This window comes from Dermochelys coriacea, chromosome 2 (assembly GCF_009764565.3).
Source record: "Dermochelys coriacea isolate rDerCor1 chromosome 2, rDerCor1.pri.v4, whole genome shotgun sequence".
Lineage (NCBI taxonomy): Eukaryota > Metazoa > Chordata > Testudines > Dermochelyidae > Dermochelys > Dermochelys coriacea.
The window spans coordinates 93,279,991-93,304,002 of record NC_050069.1 but is presented as its reverse complement, the minus strand read 5'-3'; the positions used below and the strand labels follow the sequence as shown (position 1 = coordinate 93,304,002).

At 41.6% G+C, this 24,012-nt stretch overlaps 1 protein-coding gene across 21 annotated transcripts in view; it reads right to left on the bottom strand.

Moving 5' to 3' along the window:
* The window catches only part of CEP192 (centrosomal protein 192), a 199,919-nt gene that overhangs the window by 103,902 nt on the left and 72,005 nt on the right, over positions 1-24,012 (bottom strand). For all 21 annotated transcript variants that reach the window (XR_006278920.1, XR_006278921.1, XR_006278922.1 and 18 more), the window contains exons 16-22: positions 16,884-17,014; positions 10,965-12,054; positions 10,740-10,866; positions 9,060-9,234; positions 7,084-7,984; positions 4,220-4,368; positions 1,704-1,934 (exon numbers count right to left, since the gene is read on the bottom strand). Coding sequence is in view for 15 of the 21 variants with exons in the window: in XM_038390165.1 (XP_038246093.1) it covers positions 1,704-1,934; positions 4,220-4,368; positions 7,084-7,984; positions 9,060-9,234; positions 10,740-10,866; positions 10,965-12,054; positions 16,884-17,014 (2,804 nt within the window). In the remaining 6 variants the exon portion in view is untranslated. The remainder of the gene's footprint in view (positions 1-1,703; positions 1,935-4,219; positions 4,369-7,083; positions 7,985-9,059; positions 9,235-10,739; positions 10,867-10,964; positions 12,055-16,883; positions 17,015-24,012) is intronic.

Sequence of the window (24,012 nt, the reverse complement as noted above, 5' to 3'; positions counted from 1 at the left end):
GCACAGTAAAAACCTGCTCAACATTTTTCCACATATGCTCACTCAAGAATTATCTTTTTGCCTTAAGTGATTTCTATCTTTTTGATGACATAAAAAAGGTATAGCTGGGGAGGATGGGAAGACAGGAAAGGATAAGTTTGCACCCGTAGAGATTGAGCGTTTCCAGCAAACCAAGGCCCTTTGTGGGTATCTAGGGTTACCACAGGATGATTCTATTCAGACTTTATTTTTGAAGGCAAACACAGGAAGTCAAAGTCAAGGAGGGAATCAGAGGTTTTGCAGCTTGCCTCTCATTCTCATCCCACCCTCTCCAAGTTTTACTTGAAAGCTTTTATCCACCTTGAAGTTTCCCACTACAGAAAGACAGGAGAGTGCTGAAGTTGTGTCTTTTCACATTTTTCCAGGTGGTACTAGCCACAGCTCAGCTGCTTGTATCCTGGATTTCAAAACCTTGGCAGAAAAGTTGGCTCAGAGAAACATAAAACAGATCTTTGCTTACAAAGTATTAAACAAGCCTCTGTCACTATCCCCTGCTCTTTGGTTCCTGATTAATATATGACAGTGTTTGGCTTTTCCCTGGTTTAAGATGCAAGTTGTATACTAATAAATGACTCGCAGTAAGCAGCAGAACATTCTCCTGATCAGTATACTTATGCTACAATGGAATTGTACCCCAAGCAACAAATTAGTCATGACTACCCTCCAATCTGAGTGATGGTGGCAACCAAAGACTATTCCTGGTTACAAACTTACTTTCCAAGCAACAGGTGAGGAAAAGAGAACTAGTAACTCCAGAGCCAGGCAAGAGAGCTTTGAGCAGCATGACCAATAGACAAGTATACAAAGCTGGAGCAGCTATATTTGAAAGCATGCCCATGGCATTAGGACTGGAATCACAGAACCAGAAACATCATCCATTTTGTGACAATTTAACTGGGTCAAGGAACTGACTTGCTCACTCAAATTCACAAAGACTCCAACAGGAACACTTCAGTGACAGCGTGGAACCGAGGACAGACTGATCAGCTCCTGAGACAGCAAGAATTTGCCACAATTGAGACTCCAGAATAGGTTTTTCTGTTTTCAAAACCAAGCTTGCCTCCTTGTTTTAACCAGCATTAAACAGACAGGAATGAATGGTTAGATCAAGTGTTTTCTTCAGAAGTTAGCAGAAACCACTTACCAGCTTGATGAAGGGTAGGGGAAGGAAGAGCATATGAGCATCCATGGCACAATGGTTCTCTCTCTCTCTCTCACACACACACACACACACACACACACACACACACCCACCCCCACCCCTGGCCAAAAAAAATCCAATCTCACAAACAGAGTATGTGCACCAAAGGAGGATCTCTGTGGACAATTACTCAAATAAGAAAACTTATTTATTCCTCATATTTTAGCCACTCAACTATTAAGACTAAATGAAATGAGAAACCGTGCACCATCCCTTAGCATAGGCAAAATGCCAATTACCCATGAAGCAGTAGTCTCCAATGCCCCATATAGGGGCCAGTCCGCAAATAAATTTTTCTAAGTATCTTGTGTTAAAGTTTATACCTCTGGTACCTTATTTACAAGAAGTATTCTCATCTCCTTTCAAAATAAAATAATCTTGAGCTCTCCAAATAGTTTTTAACTATTTAGAAAAAGCAAACACATAAGAATATACCAGTTCAATATAACAAATTGCTTCTTACCTCGAGATTAGGATTTTCAGCAACTGCTGTCAAAACTACCCTAGTTGCCAAAGCTTCTGCCTGGACTATTGTCTCAGTATCTGCAGAAACTGGCCAAGATGAAATACTGAGGACACACTGGAAGATTCCAGGATGACAAGGTAAGAAAAGTATTTTCAGCTCTTCTGTAGAATGAGGTCCTATGATGGTTTTGTTCTTGAACACTAGACACTGATATTTCAGAGGATCCATCTAAAAAAAAAAAAAAAGCCTTATTAGTTTCTGCAAAAGTAAAAAAAGGCAAAGTATTCCACCCTTAAGACTTACCTCTAAGATGATGCCCTCAAAGCTATCTAACAACGGCTTGGTAGGTGGTAAACTGATACTTTTTGATCATGTTTTTGCTTAATGGTTTTAACGTTACCTTCTTCTGCCCGTTTCCCCATGTGTCCGTCTCATCCAACTGTTGCATTGATTGAATTTTATATTTTCAGTTTTTGGAAAAATCCTTCCCCCAGTTTGTACAGAACCAAGATCACTGGCCTGCTCAAGGCCTGTAGCTTACTGTAATATACACAAGACTGTATAGAACAAGTACAGTAACTCCTCACTTAAAGTCGTCCCGGTTAAAGTTGTTTCGTTGTTACCTTGCTGATCAACGAGGGAACATGCTCATTTAAAGTTGTGCAATGCTTCTTTATGTTGTTTGGCAGCCACCTGCTTTGTCTACTGCTTGCAGGAAGAGCAGCCCATTGGAGCTAGATGGTGGGGGCTTGGAACCACGGTGGACCAGCAGCCCCCCATCAGCTCCCTGCTCCCCTAAGTTGCCAGTGCAGGAGCTGCCCAGCAGGCTACCAATTGCCAGCAGTTCAGCTGTTTTTCCCCACACTACCGTGTGCTGCTCCTGCCCTCTGCCTTGGAGTTGCTCTTGGGAGCCTCCTGCTTGCTGTACAGGGGATGGGGAAAGAGGGAGACTAATGTGAGAGTGTCCCCCTCCCCCCTACTCCTGCCCCCCCCACTTACCTCTTCTCCATATAGAGCAGGGGGGAGACAAAGTAGAGCTCAAGAGAGAGAGAGCTGGCTGCAGCTGCTGTCTCACCTTCCTGATGTTTTTAAAAAAGGCAATGTACTTTGAAATGTTGTGTCAGCGTACTTAAAAGGGCAATGCACATCTCTCTCTCTCCCACACACACAGGGTGTATGTCTGTCTGCCATGCTGTCTCCCCTCCCTCCATTCGTGCAATCTTGTAGAGTGTGAGGCTACATTAACAACGTGTTAACCCTTGAGGCTCAGCCGAATGCTAGTTCATCATTTAGCAGTAAGGCCTTCCCTGGGAAATATTCCATCCTCTTACTTCACCACCTCAACCAAGCTTCACAATCATTGCTGTGTATAGTATTAAATTGTTTAAAAAACTTATATTGAGAGTGTATGTGTATTATATATATAAAAAAATATATTTTTTTGTCTGGTGAAAAAAGTTTCCCTGGAACCTAGCCCCTCCCCCCATTTACATTAATTATTATGGGGGAATTGGATTCGCTTAACATTGTTTTGCTTAAAGTCACATTTTTCAAGAACATAACTACAACATTAAGAGAGGAGTTACTGTAGAATAAGGAATGTTTTACATCCTCATTTTCCTTCAACATGAACATATTTGTGTTTGTTCTCCACTACTTCTATAGACTTTGTATATGAAGAACTAGTTTTACAAAATGAAGTAATATAGCTTACACAGTAAAAAAAATCTTAAGGCTGTTCCAGAGCAGAGTATACAAGAAGAGTAAGCTGCTACATAAAACTCAATGTAAATATTTACCAGTTCTGGTTTCAAATGTTAAAGTTGTACTAAGTATCAGCCAGCTTTTGTTTTGTTTTTTTCCCCCTCCAGTTTTTCCCCCAATTTTAATGCGTTTTTCAGAAAATTTAGAACACCAATTTGTGAGGCTAAACTCCATTGGAGAGAGAAACTACAGAACGCAGGTGGCCAAGGAGCTGAGGCACTTTCTTGAGTATTGGCAGGATTTGCGAGTCCACTGTCTTCTGGTCTGCCTTGCGTTATCTTATATTTTTTTTCTTGGTGTCAAAGATCTTGCCTTCTTGATGTTTGGGCTTACGCAGCCTCTTCTTCTTAAAGTACGCATCAGTGAGATGTTTTGGAAGTTTCACCCCAGAGATAAACCTTTGTAGACATGGCAATAACGAATTTCTGGTGAGTTTGGTAGGTAGATGTTTGCACCATCTACCATGCAGGGATGTAAGTTGGGATCACGAGTTTATAGCTGATAAGAAGCTACTAATGTAGTTGAGGCTACATGCTAAGAGAAGGAAAAAAATAAGCACCAACTAGTGTGGAAGAAGCCAACTACAGAACTTTTTTCCCCACTGGAATTTGTCATAATAGCAGGAAAGTTTTTGATGCATTAAAACTGCAGGAAGGGACGAGTTTAAGAGTTCATAGGACTCTGTAGTCATTGTCCCTAGCACTTGAAATATTGTACTGTATACTAAAAGCTATACAGAAAAAGCTTACCTTTTCTCCATTAATTGAAATACTGAATATTCCAATGCTGACCTGCAACCATCGTTCAGTTGGATTAAAAATACCAAGATTAGTTTGTGATGCAATTCCTACACAACAAGCATTAGGAAACTTCAGCTCTTCTGGTACTCTCACATGTCCTATGAAAGAAAACCATCTCTATTAATTACCAATATCTGTATATCTACAAATATATATATCTACAATTGCTATCTTGAGCACCTGATAAAGGTGACTAAACCAGACTATCAAATTGGTCATGGAGTTAAAATAGTTCATAACCTGGCTTGACAAATACACCTTCATGTCAAGCATTACTAACACTGGTCTGATATTTCCTGGGAATGTTTCCCCATGAACTTAACCTTGAGGATTTTAGTTAAGCGTTCAAGATTCTAGTGTCCTTAAAAATGAGGATGTTTAAGAGAAGTGAGCCAAATACAGTTACTCAAGCCAAAAAAAAAAAAAAAAAAAAAAAAAAAAAAAACAGTACTAGCCGAACTGTATGCAGTTTAAGGTTTCACATCAAATAGTAACTATGGGGTTCATTATGTACACCTTACAGGAAATGTGCTGTTTCTGTAAGCATCCAGCATCACAATACTCATGAGGATCTGTAACGTGGTGGCTACCCTGCTCCTAAAATAGAAGGGGTTAAAAGCAGCCCTGGAGAGGGATGTGGCTGGGGATGGCTGATTGGGGAAGCAGCCGCAGCTGGGCCACGACCCAATCAAGCCTCCACTGGCCTGTATAAAAAGGCTGTGAGTCAGAGGCCCAAGGAGTCTCTCTCCAGGCTGGGAGAGAGCAGGGCCTGGCTGCCTGCCTGACAGGGTACTGAGGGTGGTGCAGTGCTGGGGAAGGAGCAGGCTGAGCGGGGGCGCTCCAAGTTGGCAACTCCCCAAGCTGTAGGGCCTGGTCCAAGGCCCATAGAGGTATTGGGAGGCAGAGGAAGGCAACAGGTCCGAATCCCCTTGCCTGTGATGAGTGGCCTTTACACTGCAGTCTGCCCCAGGGAGCGGGGGCTTGGTGATGACTGGCATTAGCCCAGACTGAGGCAAGGTGGGGATAGTGGGTTGGAGGTTCCCCAGGAAGGGGAGACACAGAGGCAGAGTGTGGGGGTTCTGCCAAGGGGCAGAACCGCAGAGAAAGAGGCACCAGGGTCTGTGAGGGACACAGGGGCCAGAACTGGGTGGATCACCTGCCTGTAGAGGGAGTTCCAGGCTGGAAAAAAGAGCCAATTTCCAACGACCAGCAGGAGCGCCACGGGGTGAGTCTGCTGCTTTAAAGGCTCATTTACTTAAAGTCAAAACTTATTACAAAACTGACTGCTGACTTTAGGTTTCTACTCTTTAAACTAAGTTCTAGAACACTACATAAATTAAACACTGGTTTGTGTCACTAAATTGAAAAACCTCTTCTATTACAACAGAACTTAACACTAAAGCTGTTTAAGAGTTGAGTAGGTCTGAAATTGTTTGAAATTGTCATTTTTTGTAGGCCTGCAACAACCGTAATTTTATTTTAGGGCTGCCTTAGCTGAAATACATGCTTGTATTTAGAAGCCATCTATCCTTATTCTCCCATTCTTAAAAGGAAAATTAAATTAAATGAGCACCATTAATGTAACATTAAGGTAGAGATCTATACTAAGATCAGTATAAATTAATTAAATGCACGGAAAAAGGGAGTGACTACAGAGATGCTAAAATTTAGGTGAGCCAATTACATACCAGAGTTAGAATATCTTTAGAAGAGCCTCACAATGCCAGGAATGTGGACAATAAAATGCCTACACTTTGTGCATCTGCCTAAGACTTACATAATGGACTTTGGAAGGAATGGACTGAACTAGTCATATCAATGGCTATTAAGTTTAATTAACTATTCAGGAAGGTGACCAAGGGATTGTGAACAAGCTCAATTAAGATATTTACTCAATTCAGGAGCAACAGTCAAAACTGTCACTATGTTAGCCTGTATTAAAGTAAACAATACTGCAAGGGTTGCAGAGCCAGAGGTAAATCAATGGCACATCCTGACCTTGAATACCAGGTTTAGTTTCGGTCACCTCATCTCAGAAAGCACATAACCAGAAAAAGACGTACAGAAACAATGAAAGTGCATGAGATTAAAATATTCTCAGTGTTAAGTGTTCACGTGCCTCTAATGTTATTTGAGAGAGGAGCCAGGACAGAAACAAGAAATAACAGAGGGTATGGAAAAACTAAGCCAGGAGCTCCCATTTCCTGCTTTCAATAGGAAAGGAGAAAAGTACAGTGAAAGACAAGTGTTTTCTTCTTCAAAAGGGGATGTCAGGACTTATTTTTTGCTTGAGGGAGAGGAAAATATTTGGCTGAGGTGAGCAGTGACAGCAAGTGAGGGTAAAACCAAGAGCTATAGCACTTTTAATGTCCTGTGGGAGTAGAACAGGATGCAGAGTCTTGGATTTTAGGTGGAGTGTGACTTACCATCTCCTACTCACTCCACTGGAAACAGGAAGAACTGCAGTACAGGTTTCTTCCAGCATGTCACCACTCACATTCCCTAAAGATCCTACCAAATCCTCTAGAAAGAAGAATGCCAGGACCTAGTATTTCTAACGACTAAAACAGTATATCAGTCTCAAAGATACTATTTAAATAAATGTTGATTTAATATAAAAATTAAATAAAGATGGAAAGAATAAAACCAGTGTATATGAAACAAACCAGATGACAGCTGTAGCTGTATACCAGTGAAACACAAAGTTTCTATTTTTGGGGGTAAATTAAGTTTGTGATTTACCATTTTAAACTGTTTTGATCAGTAATAGTATTTTAAACAAAATTATGAGGTTTAGAAAAGAAACAACTTACCAAACCCAGATGGCTCCCACCGTTTACTTCCATTGGATTGCCCAATATACGATTCTGTACTTAAAATATTCGGGTTCCAGGAACCAGAGTGTGGATTACAAAGGCAAGATGTACCCAACAATCCAGGCCCAACACTTGGACCTAAAGGAATTCCTACTGTAACTGAATTCTGAATGTGTCCTGCTGGGATGCTAGGAAAAGGAAGTCCTGCTGGAAGACAACAACGGGTGCAGCTGTCACCATACTGAGACAAAGCAATATTTCCACTTGATTGCATGTTTCCCAGGTATTGTTGAGCAAACGCTGTTGTTGTAAGTGAACGTCCAGTAAGTAGCGTGGGAATTGCAGAAGACACTGTCTGAGTCTCAGAGGCAGATCCATGGGATTTGAAACTTGAAATAGGAATATACTGTTCACCACACGTGTTTTGATTTAATGGAATATAAACACCTAATGCACTGTATGTGGGTATCATATTTAAAGAGGATAATCCTGGCTTCTTTGTTTTGTTTGTATGATCCTGCCAAGCTACAGGTGTATCAACATTAACAGATAATGGTTGAAGGACACATGACTTGCTTGGTAAAGCTGGATTAACATGTCCCATTTCGTTCTGACTGGACGTTGTGTTTGGAAGACTAGATGTAAACTCATTTTCACTTCTTGGCAAACACTCTCTGGACAATTTATGGTTAGGTACTGAATCTTCAAGTTTGTTGCTAGTACCTGTAGAATCACTTGCTTCTGATTTCTTATCCACGCTCCTCTGACTAGTGTTTAATGATGTTTCTCTTCTATTTCTTTGCCATGAGAAGTCTTGAGGTTTTTCAGTAGTCTGTTCTACTAATGGAGTTGGACTGGCTCGAATTATTGTTGTGCTCAACTCACTAGCATTATTACTCTAGAACAGAAGTTGTTAAATATCACACATTAATATTACAAGTTATAGGTAGGCTTGGAAGGATGAGATTTTTATCCATAAAGGTCAGTAAATGTCAATGTCACTGTACATAAACTGATGAAAAAAATATTTCCATCTCTAAATCAAAATTTACAGATAGGCATAGAAAGAAAATGGTGCTTGAAAAGTAGAGTATAAGGATATTTACTTTACATATATTTTGACATATGATGTTGACACTGTTTTAACAGTTATAAAGTTCTGACTTTATATATCTATATCAACATCTACTGTCATTAAATAATTGTCTGATATCCTCACCATAATTTCCTGCCACTATGAAAATTTAAAAATATATAAAAATTGAGGGGGAGAGGAAAAGCTTAAAATAACCATTACTATTATCTATCAAAATTATAAAAAGTAAACATTGAATTCTGCCTAACCTAATTATAGGAAAACAATTAGGATTTACATTGGTACATACCAAAAACTGGATCAGGAATCTTTGCTTGGAAGGATCTACAGGGCCATTTGACATAATGAAATTTAACAATTTCTGAAAGTTCCCTTTCTTCTAGTAGTAAGGTCCATAGATCAATTACAGTAGGTGCTTCCACCTGCTTGGAACTTGGGGACAGAATACACCTCTAAGTTGCTGAGGAATGCCCAGTTCCTCAAGTTCCCACCAGTTAAGTTAGCTTCCATGGCGAGTGTAACTCCATCCTACTTTCCTAAAGTATATATTATGCTAACTGCATTTCTAAATTAATTAATTAAATAAAAACAAATAAATAAACCCAAGTTTCTTTTACTATAGAGCAAGGGATAGGTTCCCCTAACTAAATAAACCTGAATCTTTAAAAGTCAGTTTAAAGATAAATTGATTCAGTAAAAGGTAACTATTCACTTAAATAAAAATTGCCACAAACTTTTCTTTCAAGTTATATTTTAAAGCCCCTGTCAAAAGTTAAACTTCAGACAGGCATAAAAATGTTCAATATTTCAAAGACAATTTAATGAATTTTTTTTTAAAATACTTGTACATACATGATAGAGATCAAGACTACCTTACCTCACGTCTCGCTGCACTAGGTATGATGGCTATATTCTTAAGGCTATTGTCAGTTGCGGAGACATACGTCAGTCGACTCATGCTAGGACTTGAACATACTGACTGAGTTAAGGTACTATCATTACAGGCAGATCTCTGAAAATAAGGTGCTGTGCAAGGAGAATCTGCATCAGATCTGAGGAGGAAATGCAAAGTATGTCAATATCAACTTGTATGTTATCACCTCATCCCCCCCAAAATCAAAATTTGAATGTCAGAAACCACTTTTTTAGGTATTCAATTATCTTAATTAGCTGCTTTGTTCAATTCAATCTGTAGTCTATTTACTGTTGAAAAATAACTGGATAGGTCAACCACCAAAAGATACCTAAATCAACACTAGGATTCTGAATAGTAAAGCTTCTGTTTCTTATGATTTCTGTAACAATCCAAATTCTGTCCTTGGATACATATGCACAATTCCCCAATTTCAATAGGATTTACATTTGGGTTGCCAAGGACACATCTTGAGCCATAAAACTGAAGCTTGGGCGCACTGATACTATGGTTATGGAAATGGTCTAAGAATCTAAAACTAAAAAGTAAACTGCTATGGCATGAAGAGGCCTTCACTGTAAGCAGGTTTGTATTTCTTGAGTTATGTTTAACACCATATGGCATTTCTCAACATCCAGATCAACAGGAGTAGATATTTTTCCCAAAGAGCATCCAACATCTCTTTTTACTTCACACCTAAAATGTACATTTTCTGCATGGAGAAGACCCTTCCAGAGTGCAAGGGGGGGGCGACTATGAAAGTTTTTATATAAAGGAGTCACCTATAATTTTATCATACTATTATTTATTAAGCTACCCCAAAACTATACATTTTACATCTTGTAATACATAAGCAGCATAAAATAGATTATTCATCCAAAATCGTGTACTAGCTTCTGGAAGAAAGCTGCATGCCCCATAATTCTGAAAATTAACAGCATGTACAATATAGTATTAACATTTTAATTCTAAACAAAAAAGTTACTATTTAAGAGTAACTGAAAACATGAAAATTAGGGTAAGGGTGTCATACTTATTTTGTTGACGGGGCCATGTTCCATTTATCATCATGAGCTATGAGTCAGGATATTAATTTATGACTATATATTCACCAGGGCCAAATTAAACATCGGCATTACAGGTCCAGGCCTATAATCCCAATTAAATTTCGCAATTGTTAGAACCTGAGCTGCCTTTAAAAAAAAAAAAAAAAGCTTCCAGCCCTTCTGGCTGCAAATAAAACTTTAAAAGCCCACAAACTGCAACCAATCCAGTGATGTCTGCTTGAGTTAGCCTGGAAAAAAAATACCTGTGAGCAGTGTGAACTACCACATTCATCCCAATGCCACAAAACAATTAAAGCTGGTATCTGAAGCGGAGATCTTCTGCTCAAACCATCAGGAAAATACAGAAAGCCAACTATTGCTCAAGGCTCCTGTCACTTGCATATTTGAAAAAAAACAAAAAAACCCAAAAAACTACTGATACTTATAATTGAGGACACTAGAGTTATACATTACTGAAACAAGAGCCTACAATAAATTGAGTTCAGGCATTACCTTTTCAGGTAGGCATCTCAAAATACAGCATAAATAGGGGTATATAGAAATGTTAGTTCCCCACTCCCCCATCAAAAAAGTTTACCCTGAAAGAGTTGTTCCAGAAGCTTCACTGGGAGAAGAATGAATTAGTGGTGAAGTTGAGGGCCTGAAGCTATATTGTTCATCCTCTGAAGACTGTAAATCACATTCAGAAGATGTGGGTTTCTGATCTGTTAACAGAATAATCCCTTTAAGCACGATTAAAGTAACAAGATTATTTTCAAAACGGGCCATTTAGGAAATGGATCGAGGCTATACATTTACTTACCAATACTTTTCGGGGAAGTCCCAGAAGGCTTTTCAAAAGTCACGTGTTTTACAAAATTATTGCAAGTAGCACTAGCCTCCTTGATTCTTTTTTGCATTTTTCCACCTTGTCTCTCTTCATCTTTGCTCAGTTTCTGTGTAGATTTTGCTTTGGTATGACTTATAGGTAACGGAATACTAGACTGCTGGACAAGTTTTAAGCTGTTGGTTGACACTGTGCTTTCTGTAGTTGCTCTCTTCACTGAGTCATTATTTGATCTAGGAACAATGTTGTTCATCACCGGATGAGCTGTTTCTTTATTTTCATTGGAATAGTTAATATGCGAGTTTGTGAGGGTATTTGTTTGGCTAGAAAATTGCTTTAATGAAGCACAATTGCCTATATACACCATCTCCTTTTCTGTTGCAGGAACTTTCAAAAAACCTTGTGTCTCATTTTCTCTAGATATCTTTTCTGTATCTAGTATATTTGAAGTAAGGCTTGTTCTCTTTGGCTGTGGATGTTCACCAGTTATCAAATGAGATGATTTTTCTGAATGCTCAGCCCTGTTTACAGTTTTCTTTCTATTCTCAGGAAAGTTAGATGCACAAGAGGAATCCTGGGTGCCATTTTCTTCATAAAAGCTTTCCGTAAAATCCAGAAACCATTTCCCTCCTCGTTGCTTCATAAGAAGATTACCATTTAGCAAGTCCGCTGCCTGAGTATCTTGACTTTTATGTTTATATGGTAAAGAGCTATCCCAAATAAGATTGTAGACAGATACATCAGATCTTGCAATGTTTTCAGGCTCACTTTCATGCCCAGCCGCTTCAGTATTTTTAAGATATTTCTCTATATTAAAAGCATTATGCTTTTCTTCATTGCTGGATAAAGGCTGATTAATAAAGGAGAGGTCTGTATCTTTATCAGCTTCAGGAAGGAAGGGTTTCTCTCTACTTTTATTTGAAAGGGCCATTATCATAGCAGCTAATTGGAGAGGATCAGCATTAGCAGATGCATTAGCAATAGCTGAAGCAATTGTGCTTATGCTCAGGATAGGATCTGTGAAATCAGGCAGCTTGTCTTCAAATTTGCTTTTATCAAGTCTTTCCTAAAATGAAATAAATACAAGCTTAACCTAAATTGTAGTTAAAAATAACCTTGTAATTCAGCCATAGCCTCCTACAGGCACAGTGGCACCAGTTCGCTAGAATCAGTTATTAAATTTAGAAGCCCTTTTAGAACCGGTTGTTCCACGAGTTTAGACAACCAGTTCTAAAGGGGCTTCTAAATTTAACCGGCCAAAAGTGGCATCTTAGGCATCCTAAGCCCTGGAGCACCCAAGGGGAAAATTTGGTGGTTGCAGAGCACCCACCGGCAGTTCCTCGCCCCACCCCCATCCCCAGCTCACCTCCATTCCACCTCCTCCCCTGAACACGCCACCCCACCCTGCTTCTCCGCCCCCCCCCCCCCCCCGGCTTCCTGCGAATCAGTAGTTCGCACGGGAAGTCAGGGCAGGCTGAGAAGCAGGCGGCAGCTTCCCGCTCAGGCCCAGGGAAGTGGAAGTGAGCTGGGGTGGGAGGACGTGAGGAGGGCCACCTGCGCCGCAGCAGATAACCCGGTGGGGCAGGGGAACCGCTCCCCACCCCAGCTCACCTCCGTAACCCTCGGCATGAGCAGGAAGCCGCCGCCTGCTTCTCAGCCCTCCCCAGCTTCCTGCTGAACAGCTGATTCCCCCTGGTCCCCCCTGCTACGCTCCCCCGCCCCTAGGAGCCAGAGGGACCTGCCGGATGCTTCCTGGGAGCTGCCCCAGGTTTGCACCTCCGGGACTCCCAACCTTGCCCCCCCAGCAGGCGCCTCTGGCTCTTAGGGGTGGGCACCCACTACGGTGGCCCACAAGACCCTCCTGCCCGGTTCTGGGGGCAGTCAGGGGATGGGGAGGCAGGTGGATGGGGCAGAGTTGGGCAACAACCCCCTCATGGGATGAGGAGGGAACCCGTTAAGATTTTGGAAGCTCATCACTGCCTACAGGAGTGTTAATTTTACAAGTGACTTGTAAATGACTTGGAATATATTATAAGGCACAAACATTATTTAGTTTGTTTATAAAAAACAATACCATAAGAAGTTAGATCCATACTTCACAAGAGTTTCAGAAAGCGTCTAGAAAAGAGCTACTGAAAGCAACGAGCCAGCAAGTTTTATAAGAATTAGTACAGAAGGCATCCTGGGAGCCTATCACAATTAAAGAAAATCCTCTCTGTGCCTCCTATGAATTCAACATAAGAAACCAGGACTAAGATAATTGAGACTGGGACAGAAAAATGCCGGTTTACAAGGAAGAGGGGAGAGGCTACAGACACGATAAAGAGAGATAATCTCTTGATAAAGAGAGAGCCCTAACTGAAGTCAATTTCTGAATACATACTACTCACCATCAGGCCTCTTTATACCTCTTGTCCTGCCTGAGAGAAAGTTACTTACCTTATAGTAACTGGAGGTTCTTGGGAAGTGGGTGGTCACTGTCTGTATTCCATTGTAGGTGCGTATTCACTTCAAGTCCCTGGAATCAGAGAATTCTTGCAAGCGATGTCCATTGGTCCACAGGTGCACCCTTGCTCTCCTCATGCCTCAAACAAAGTATAAAGGACAGAGTAGACCGACTGCCTCTCCAGTACCTTCTCTACAGTGAATTCAGGAATGATTGGAGGCATAGGGGAAGGAGGGTGGGTAGTGGAATACAGACAGGGACCACACATCTCGAAGAATCTCCAGTTACTATAAGGTGAGTACTTTTCTCTTCTTTGAGTGCTGTTTCCTATGTATAATTACACTGTGGGTGGCTGAAGCAGTATTAAAGTAGGAGGAGGGTGGCAGGATGCAGGCAGCAGAACTTTTTGACAGACCGCTGTCCCAAAGGATGAGTCAGTAGAGCAGTCCAGTACAAGAGCATAATGTCTTGTGAATGTGTGGATGGAACTCCACATAGCTGCCTTGAAATCATCAAGTAAAGCTATATCCTGAAGCAATGACCCTGATGTTGCTTCTGCTCTTATAGACTAAGCCTTTACCAGATAAGGGGAGAAAGATGTTACAGTTGGCAGCAAAGTAGGAAATAGCCAGAGATCTATTTAAAGAGCCTCTGGGAAGCTACAGCTTGACCTTAGAGTTGTTCTGCTATGGCACAAAAGAGTCTAGGTGATTTTCTGATTGATTCTGACCTTTTTTAGGTAAAAAGCCAATGCTCATTACATTAATACAAGAGGAAATGGAAGTCTCTTCTCCTCCTCAGATCCATGTGGTTTCAGAAAAGACACAGGTAAGCGGACTGACTGGTTTAAGCGGAACTCTGAAAGTACCTTGGGGGCAAAATCCAGATGTAGTCGTAATGAGACTTTGTCCTAGTGAAATGGAATGTATGGTGAATCCATCATTAGGGTTCCAAGCTCACCTACACTTCTGGCTGCGGTGAGGCCAAAAGGAATGCAACTTTCACTGACAAGTATGTGACACAGGTATCCCCTCTGCAAACTGGCAAAGGGCACACCACAACATAACTTGAAGCAGGCCTGATATACTCATTGCCCCAACTCACTGCTCTCATAATCTGTATCTAAAAAGGTGTCATGTAATGTTTCATATGCAAACTGATAATATGCTGGTCATTATTAATATTGTGTTATGTATATATGGGTGGTGTATAAAGAATTATAGCTATGTGCTGGAAATATGGTCTTAAAGTGTTTGACAGACAATGCCTAAGCCTAGCCTATCCCAAACAAAGGAATATTATTTTGCAGGTTTGACTGTCTCCAATGTAAATTAAGCAAAGTGAGACCAGAGACTATGAAAAGCACATTTACATGCAAGGTCAACAAAGCCATCAGGTAAGCAAGTAGGGGGAAGATGACCACTTAATATCAATGGGGGATGGAAACTGCACCCCCAGGAAGCTTTCTTATCTCTTGAAACAGGGTCAATGATCTGGGAAGATATCAGCAAAGGCAAAAAGCCATTTTGTCATCCATCACTGAGGGGATGAAGAGTGCAGCATCCTTCAAATCAATGAAAGTTGGGTCTTCTGGTCTAGAGTAGGAGGGATGCTGATAATGATATAAGTAAGGAAACTGATTAGGCAAGTATTGTAACTTGCTAGAATTAAGATTTAGTCACCAGAAAACATGTTTTGTTTTCCTTGTAACCTTTCCTCCCTCTTTCACTCTTCCTTGTAATCACTTAAACCTACGTTCTTTGTTAATAAACTTATTTTTGTTTTATTACAATGCCATCTCAGTGCTGTGTATTAAACCAAATTGTGGGTCTGCAGCCAAATTAACAAGAATGGATGCATAATGCATTTTGTCTCTTTGGAAGCAGTAAACTGGATAACTTCTGTGAGGGTCCAGTGAAGGACTGGACACTAAAGGGGAGATGATTTTGGGGAGACTCAGGACTGGAAGTGACAGAGTGGTGTCACTCTGCAAGGAATAAAAAGCCTGATGGAAGCCAAAGTGAGGTCACTGTACGGTTAGCAGACTGCTGGTGTCAGGGATCTATGCCAAATCTGCATAGCACAGAAGCACCCATTGACAACCCCTTACTGGACTGGGTGCAACTCCATCACGTGGTGGGTGGCACACCCTGATTGCTGCCAGGTGGACTCATACAGAACTGAAGGACAGCCCAGTCATCTTGAGAGAAAGAACATATTCACCTTACTTTGTGCTATCTGCTGACTCAGGAGATACATGTTTCAGCTGTGCCCACTTCCACTCAGCTGAATAGCATTTCCTATTGGAATCTTTTCTACCTTTTATACAGCTTCAGAGCAGGAATATTCTAGGGTTGATACCCATTCAAAAACCAAGCCATGAGATTAAACATTTTAGGGTCAGTGTGCCTGATCCTGTCCTTCCCCTGCATCAAGAGATTGCAAAAGGAGTGGATGCTGACTGAAGGATGAAATGACATTAAAAGGAGAATTGGGAACCAAAACTGTCTGGGACAACTGAGTGATGAGAATGACTTGTCCCTGTTCTGTCAAATTTCTATAGACCTCACAATAGGAGCAGTAAGGAAGAGAGGCCTATTTCAGCTGTCCTGACCAGGGGAGAAGGAGAACATTGCCTTAAGAGTTTAGACCTAGAGCTTCCCTGGAACAGTAGTTGTTGCATTTCCTATTCATTTGGGAGACTAACAGAACCCAGAAGGGAGGTCCCTACTGAGCAAAGATACTACTCACTACCAAATCATGCAGCTCCCACTCATGATCAATGGTGAAATGCCTGCTGAAAGTGTCTGCCAACGCATCCTGAACCCTTGGAAGGTAAGCTGCCAACAGGGCGATTCAATTCCTAATACATCAATTCCACCGGGTGACCGTTTCTACGTACAAGGGGGATAGATATTGCCTCACCAGATTAAAAGGTAAGAGCCCTGAGATTAACAAATACCAAGTTAGCTATTTTCAAGATCAAACGTATTTTGATTTTGCATTGCTAAACACCAAAACAACTTTGTTGAGCTGCTAATGACCAAAGTTTTCTTTAGAAAAATCTATTTGAAGCAAGACATGCCTTTCAATTTTGAAACTCAAGCTCTAGATAGAGACTAAAGACTGTTCCCCATCCACCAAAGGTATACAGCAGTGAATCAACATACTAAAAAGTCTCAGATAGTTCAGGAGTAGGAGGGGGAGAAAAATAAGATGGTGATCAAGACGCAGCTTCTTTAGTATGAAAGGATCCTGAAAGAGTCAGAGATTGTTGCTGCTCTAGAGCAGATCAGCATCATCTGACATGACCTACTTTACAGAAGGAAAAAATGCAATGGTTCATTGTGCAAGCTCACATTTGATATCTTATTAATTTTAATTAATAGTCACAGCTCAGATGAATTGAGTTTTTCCTATACTTTTATATTATAAATACATCGAGATACCTCTATTTTACTTTCAGTAGCAGTTTGCATATCTATGCTTTTATTTATTCCTGCTGTAGTCTCCATTTCATCAACAGTGAATGTGGCTGACACACAGTCTGGATGTTCCTTTGTGTGCACTTTTATGACTTCTATAAAAACAGAGAAAAAGAGGGTAAGTAGTAGTTACTGATAAATGGATTGTTTAAATACCCATATTCCTGCGATGTGCCCACCCCACCCCTCAAGTTCTGCTGAAAGCAGTGATCATTAGGACCTCGTGGCTTCCTTTGCAAATCCAAACAGTGAGGCCTGTTGGGGCAACAGCCCTTTTTACAAACTCCAGCTTCATGAGGGGGGCTGCAAAAGCACCCGATGAGATCAACTCCTGGGTCTCCCTCTGCCCACAATGTACCAATGCCAGAACTCTGCTGATCACTTTTCCTCCTCCTCAGAAGGGAAAGGCACCAAACTTCCTGAGTGGGGTTACAAAAACATTACTTCCACAGCATTTATCAAATTTTTTTTTTCCTCTCACCCATCTGCCACTCCCCGCATAGCATCAACCCTTCCTTCCACCAGCATTAATCCAGAGTTTACATCCACCTTCCTCTTCTGCCTTCTCCTCACCTTTGGAGCTGTTTGTCCCAAACCTGCCCTTCCTCCATCCCCATCCTCTCTCCCTGCCCCAACCATTCCCACCAGTACCTCCACCCCTCCGGTGCCACCATCCCTAGCTTCACACCCATCCCTCTACACTTCTCTTGCAGTTATTTGTCTTGTCATGTGTGTATTGTATGACATACAACAGATGCCTATTTGCATACGAAGCCAGAGACCAGGTGCCAGATGGTGAAATCTACAAGGAAACCTATAGGAAAAATCAGCGCAAGGGTATCCTCTTTATGGGTAAAATCAAAGCATTGGTCTGGTATATCAGGTAACACAAGGAAACAGCTTCTTTCACCTAGGAAACAAGCTGACAGCAGGACACAGATTATCCAACAAGTTCTTGGAATGCACTGGAAATTTTTTTATTTCAGAAGGTGGAGAAAGCAATGGGAGGGGGGGTGGAGGAGGCTCTTTTAGATTTGATTTTGACAAATAGGAGGAACTGGTTGAGAAGCGGAAGGCAGCTTGGGTCAAACTGATCATGAAATGAGAGTTCAGAGTAGCAGCCGTGTTAATTACATTCGCAATTGTAAGGAATGGTAGGAAGAAAAACAGAACAATGCAGATAATGGATTTCAAGAAAGCAGACTTCAGCAAACTTGGGTAGTTGGTAGGTAAGATCCCATGGGAAGCAAGTCTAAGGGAACAAACAGCTCAAGAGAGCTAGCAGTTTTTTAAAGAGACATTATTAATGGCACAAGAGCAAACTATCCCACTGTGTACGAAAGATAGGAAGTATGGCAAGAGACCACCCTGGCTTAACCAGGAGATCTTCAATTTAAAACTCAAAGAAAGTCATACAGAAAGTAGAAACTAGATCAAATTATGAAGGATGAAAATAAACACCACAAGCATGTAGGGACAAAATTAGAAAGACCAAGGCACAAAATGAGATTAAACTTGCTAAAGACAAAGGGTAACAAGAAAACATTCTAGAAACATTAGAAGCAAGAGGAAAACCAACAACAGGGCAGGCCATTTACTCAATGGGAAGAGGAAACAAAAACAGAAAAATGTGGAAGTGGCAGAAATGATAAATGACTTCTTTGTTTCAGTTTTCACCAAAAAGGTTAGTAATGACTGGACATGTAACCTACTGAACACCAGTGAAAATGAGGTAGGATCTGAGGCTAAAATAGGGAAAGAACCAGTTAAAAATTACTTAGACAAATTAGATTTCTTCAAGCCAACAAGGCCTGATGAAATACATCCTAGAATACTCAAGGAACTGACTGAGGAGATATCTGAGCCATTAGCAATTATCTTCAAAAACTCATGGAATACAGAAGAGATTCCAGAGGACTACAAGAGGACAAATACAGTGCCCATCTATCATAAGGGGAATAAGGACAACACAGGGAATTACAGACCAGTCATCTTAACTTCAGTACCCAGAAAGATAATGGATCAAATAATCAAGCAATCAATTTGCAAACACCTAGAAGATAATAAGATAAACAACAGTCAACATGGATTTATCAAGAAGAAATACCATCAAACCAACCTATTAGTGTTTTTTGACAGAATAACAAGACTTTTGGATGGGGAAAGTGGTAGATGAGGTATATCTTGACTTTAGTAAGGTTTTTGATACTGTCTCACATGACCTTCTCATAAACAAACTAGAAAAATACAGCCTAGATGGTGCTACTATAAAACTGGGAGCACAACTGGTTGGAAAACCATTTCCAGAGACAAGATATTAGTGGCTCACACTCAAGCTAGGACGACATATCGAGTGCAGTCCCACTGGGATCGGTCCTGGTTCCGTTCAATATTTTAATAAATGATTCAGATAATGGCATAGAGAGAGAGTACACTTATAAAGTTTGCGGACAGTACCAAGCGGAGAGGGGTTGCAAGTGCTTTGGAGGATAGCATTAAAATGCAAAATGATCTGGACAAATTGAAGAAATGGTCTGAAGTAAACAGGATGAAATTCACTAAGGACAAATGCAAAGTAATCTACTTAGGAAGGAACAATCAGTTGCACACATTCAAAATGGGAAATGACTACATAGGAAGGAGTACTGTGGAAAGGGATGCGGGGGTCATACTGGCCCACAAGCTAAATATGAGTCAACAGTTGCAAAAAAAGCCAATATTCTGGGATGTATTAGCAAGAATGTTGTAAGAAAGAGACGAGAAGTAATTCTTTCGCTCTACTCCGTGCTGATAAAGCCTCAGCTGAAGTATTGTGTCCAGCTCTACGTGCTAGAATTCAGGAAAGATATGGACAAATAGGACAAAGTCCAGAGGATAGCAACAAAAATAATTAAAGGTCTAGAAAACGTGACACATGAGGAAAGACTGAAAAAAAAAATTGGGTTTGTCTGGTATGGAGAAAAGAAGACTGAGGAGATAACAGTTTTAGTATATAAAAGGTTGTGACAAGGAGGAGGGTGAACAATAGTTCTTGTTAACCAGTTAACTTTTAGAGTAGTTAAGAACTGGAACAAATTGCTTAGGAAGGTTGTAGAATCTCTGTCACTGGGGGTTTTTAAGAACAGAGAGGTTAGACAAACACCTATCAGGAATGGTATAGTTATTATGTAGTCCTGCTTTCAGTGCAGGGAGCCAGACTAGATGACCTATTGAGGTCCCTTCCAGTCCTACACTTCTGATTCTATGCCTTTTCATAAAGAGATCACACAGCCTGCCTGGCTGAAAAGCACTGGTGAGCAATACTTAATTAACAAGATACTCTCATGTCTAATACAGTCTAGGCACTAGAATGAGAGAGATTTCATTTTACACATAACCCTTTGTTTCCATTTTACATGTAACCCTTTCTACTTGCCATCACAGGAATCTCTATACTTTGTTAATAAGCTTATTTGTTTTCACTACAAACATATCAAAGTGTTGTGTGTTTAGTGGAGTTGTGATCTGAGGTGTAACCTGTAAATTGGTTTTTACAGCTTCTTTGGAAGCAGTGAATTGGTAAATATTGAGAATATCCAGTGGAACAGGGGCCAGACAGTCTAGGGCAGTGGTCCCCAACCTTTCTTGTGGGAATAGCATATTGCTATTCCCAGAAGACTGTGGCAGGCGCCAAACATCCCGCTGCTGAAATGGTGCCACCGACAAGAAGCGTCGCCACCAAAATGCCGCCGAGAAACAGCAATGTTTCTCGGCAGCGGGGTGTCCTGCAGGTGCACAACAATGCTCCGGCAAGTGCCATGGCACCCGCGAGCACCACATTGGGGACCCCTGCTCTTGGGAGATGCTTGGAGGTTGGAGTGTGCCTATCACTAACCTAGAGAGAGAGAGAGAGAGAGAGCGCGCGCGCAGGGCATGCATAGACCTAGAGGGGATAATTGCATTGCCTGTGGCTGGTGGTGAGATGCCTCACAACCCTAGATACTCCTGGGAAGCATCACATTCCTTTCTTTCCCTCTCGCACCCCACATCAGGCTGCGGTGGGGGTGTTGGGCTTCTCTTCCAATCCAAGTCCAACACCTCCTCCCCAACTCCTTTCCCTTCTCATTCTTTCTCCTCTTTTGAAAAAGTACAAATCCTCTCACCCTCCATGTTGCTCTGATCTACCATCCATACAACTTCTCCACATCATCCTTCCTCTGATTAACACCTGGCTCTCTTTTCCTCTCCAATCTCCCAGAGTAACCCTCAGGAACACCAGCTTCCATTCAACCCCTTTGCTACTCACTTTCTCACTCTTAACTCTCCATTCGACCTGCAATCCTCATTCAATTCCCACGCTCACTAAGAAGGCTGTTCACTGGGCTGGTTCTTTACCAACCACTGTGCTCTCTCTCTGCTACAGAATTTATCCTTTCTGACACTTGGTCTCATTCAGCATTGCTCATCAGCCCCATCCCCTCCTCACAACCGGTCACTCGGCCTTTCCATGATTTCCAGTCCACCAGTATTGATTACTTTCTTGTGTCTGCTCTCAGCTCTCTCCTTCCTTAACAGGATTGTTGAGTCTCTGCATGCTTCTCTCCTCCACCCTTGACTCTTGCCCCTCTCCCCCATCACAAGATGCAAATCTGCCAATCCCCAATACTAGCTCACCCCCATCTGCTTCCTATGGTCCTGCTCTCACAGTGCAGAGCATCCCAACATCCAACTGACTTACACTACAAATTTGTTCTCTCCTCCCTCAATTCTGCTATTTTCCTTGCTAAACAACTCTTTCTCCAATTTAATTGAATCTTACCAGACAATACCAGTTTGGCACAGAGGCCCATTGGTGCCAACCGGCAAAGAGTTCACTGTTCTTTGGAAGTAACTCCTATCTCAGACCTGACAAACTCACTACACCCAAAGCACTACTTTCATGGTATTCATCCATAACGGGCAGCATGTGAGGTCTCTACTGAAGTTTTGTAACTTACTGATACTCATTATTGTGAGACGTGTATACAAGTAATATTTAAGGAATAATATAACTATGTTGAAAATTATGCCCTATAATCTTGGAGTGAAAGTAAGTCACCAGGGAATAAGAAGTCTTGTTGAGGGCCCATTCAGGTAGGAGGAAATTGTCAACCCTCCCTGACTAGTTGATTACATAATGTGGTGTTCAATTGTTTACCTTTTCACCAACCCAGAAAAGTCAATGGAAAACCATCAAAGACAAACCATAAACATCAAAACCACTTGGAAGTGAAAATGACATGGAAGTAATATGACAGCAAGGGGACTGCCCTGTCTGTGAATGAAGACAGAACACTGATTCAGTATATCATAGGGTGGAGAAAGACCCCCTGGAGCCACTCACCGAGAATGTATCTTGCTAACGCCAGGGTGCTTCATGAAAGAAGCTGTGCTCCTAGCTCCTTTGAGCTAGCAAACATTGCAAAAGACTGAACTTTGGGGTGAGAATCTACTTTAGTAGATAGGAAAGGTAACTATTAATAAGTTAGACCCTAGTTTTATGATTTTGTTTTGTTTCCGTCATTCACACTTGCTTTCATTTGAATCTCTATTCTTTCTCAAATAACTGTTCTTTTGTTTTACTAAAATTGAACTCAACTGGTGTGGGATACACCAGCACTGGACTAAGGTAAAATTGAGATGCATGGGTCCTTTGGGAATGGAAGATCTGGGATTTCTGTGGCTATCCAGCGATGGGGGCTCTATATCACAGGCAAACACTTAAGTAGCGTCCACAAGGGTGCATCTATTCTTAATCTGCAGTGTAAAGGCAGAGCTGGTATAGCCCAGAGGAGAGTTCTTGAGTGGCTGACGGTCTGGTTGCGTTACAGAGACAACATCTCACACTGTAGGCAGGTGGCAACAAAGTGAATCACCCTCTTGAGTACCCTGAGAAACAGCACACCCAACCACCTTTTGACTCCCTCCTCGGACCCTCTACTCCTCCTGCTTGCACTTTTCTCTCCTAACAGGATCTCGCGTACATCTTCCAAAAGAAACCTGACAAAACATTCCCCCCTCTCCTCAGCTTGCCTTCCCCTCTTCTCCTCCAACTCTCTCTTCTGCCATCACGAATGCAGAAGTCAGTCTGCTCTCCTACCCTAACCCCTTCACTTCCCGCAGTGACCTTGCCCCATCTCTAGATCTCCCTTGTGCCCACTCTCATCCCCTCCCTTACTGTTCTCCTTAAGCTCTTGTTTTCCTCTGGCTCTTCCCCCTCATAATACAGGCATGTGCTAGTCTCTCTCATCTTAAAATCCCACCTTGGACTCCACTTGCCTCTCCAACTATCACCACATCTTCCTTTGATATCCAAGCTCATTGAATACTCAGTCTACAATCACTATCTGGAGCTGCTCTCTTGCAATTCCATCCTAGACGTTCTCCAATCCAGCCTCCACTTCCTGCACTCCACAGAAACCACTTGCCAAAAATCACTAATGACCTCTTCCTAGCTAAAGCTCAGAACCAGTTCTTCATCCTCGCTGACCTGTCAGCTGCCTTAACACTGATCATACTCTTCTTGAAATCTTTGCCCTGTCCTGGTTCTCCCTCTCTCCAATCGCTCCTTAGCATGTGCTTTGGATGACCCTCCTCATGCTCCAGCTTTCCTTGGAGGTTTCACAGGGCTCTATCCGCGGTCACCTTCTCTTCTCTCTCTACACCTTACCTTTGAGTAATATTTGCAACCACAAGTTCAATTACCATTTCTGTGTGGACAATTCACTGATCTGACTCACTGCTTCAGATCTGTCACCTTCTGCACAATATAAATTCTTGGTTGGTCTTTCAGACATCTCCTCATGGATTCGTAACTGTCAGCTTAAGCTCAACATGGCGCTAAAACAGCTTCTAATTTTGTCCCCAAAGCCCTGCCTGTTATCTCCTTTCTTGATCATTGTGGACACCATCTTCATCCTGCCCATTATTCAGACATTGCCATCTTCAACTGACGTCTCTCTAGGTCCTGTGTACTGTCTGTATCTTGCCAATTCTGAGTAAAACCCTTTAGACATGGCCTTTCCTATCTATCTACATAGCTAAAAAGCTCTTACCCAAATTCTTATCTTGCATC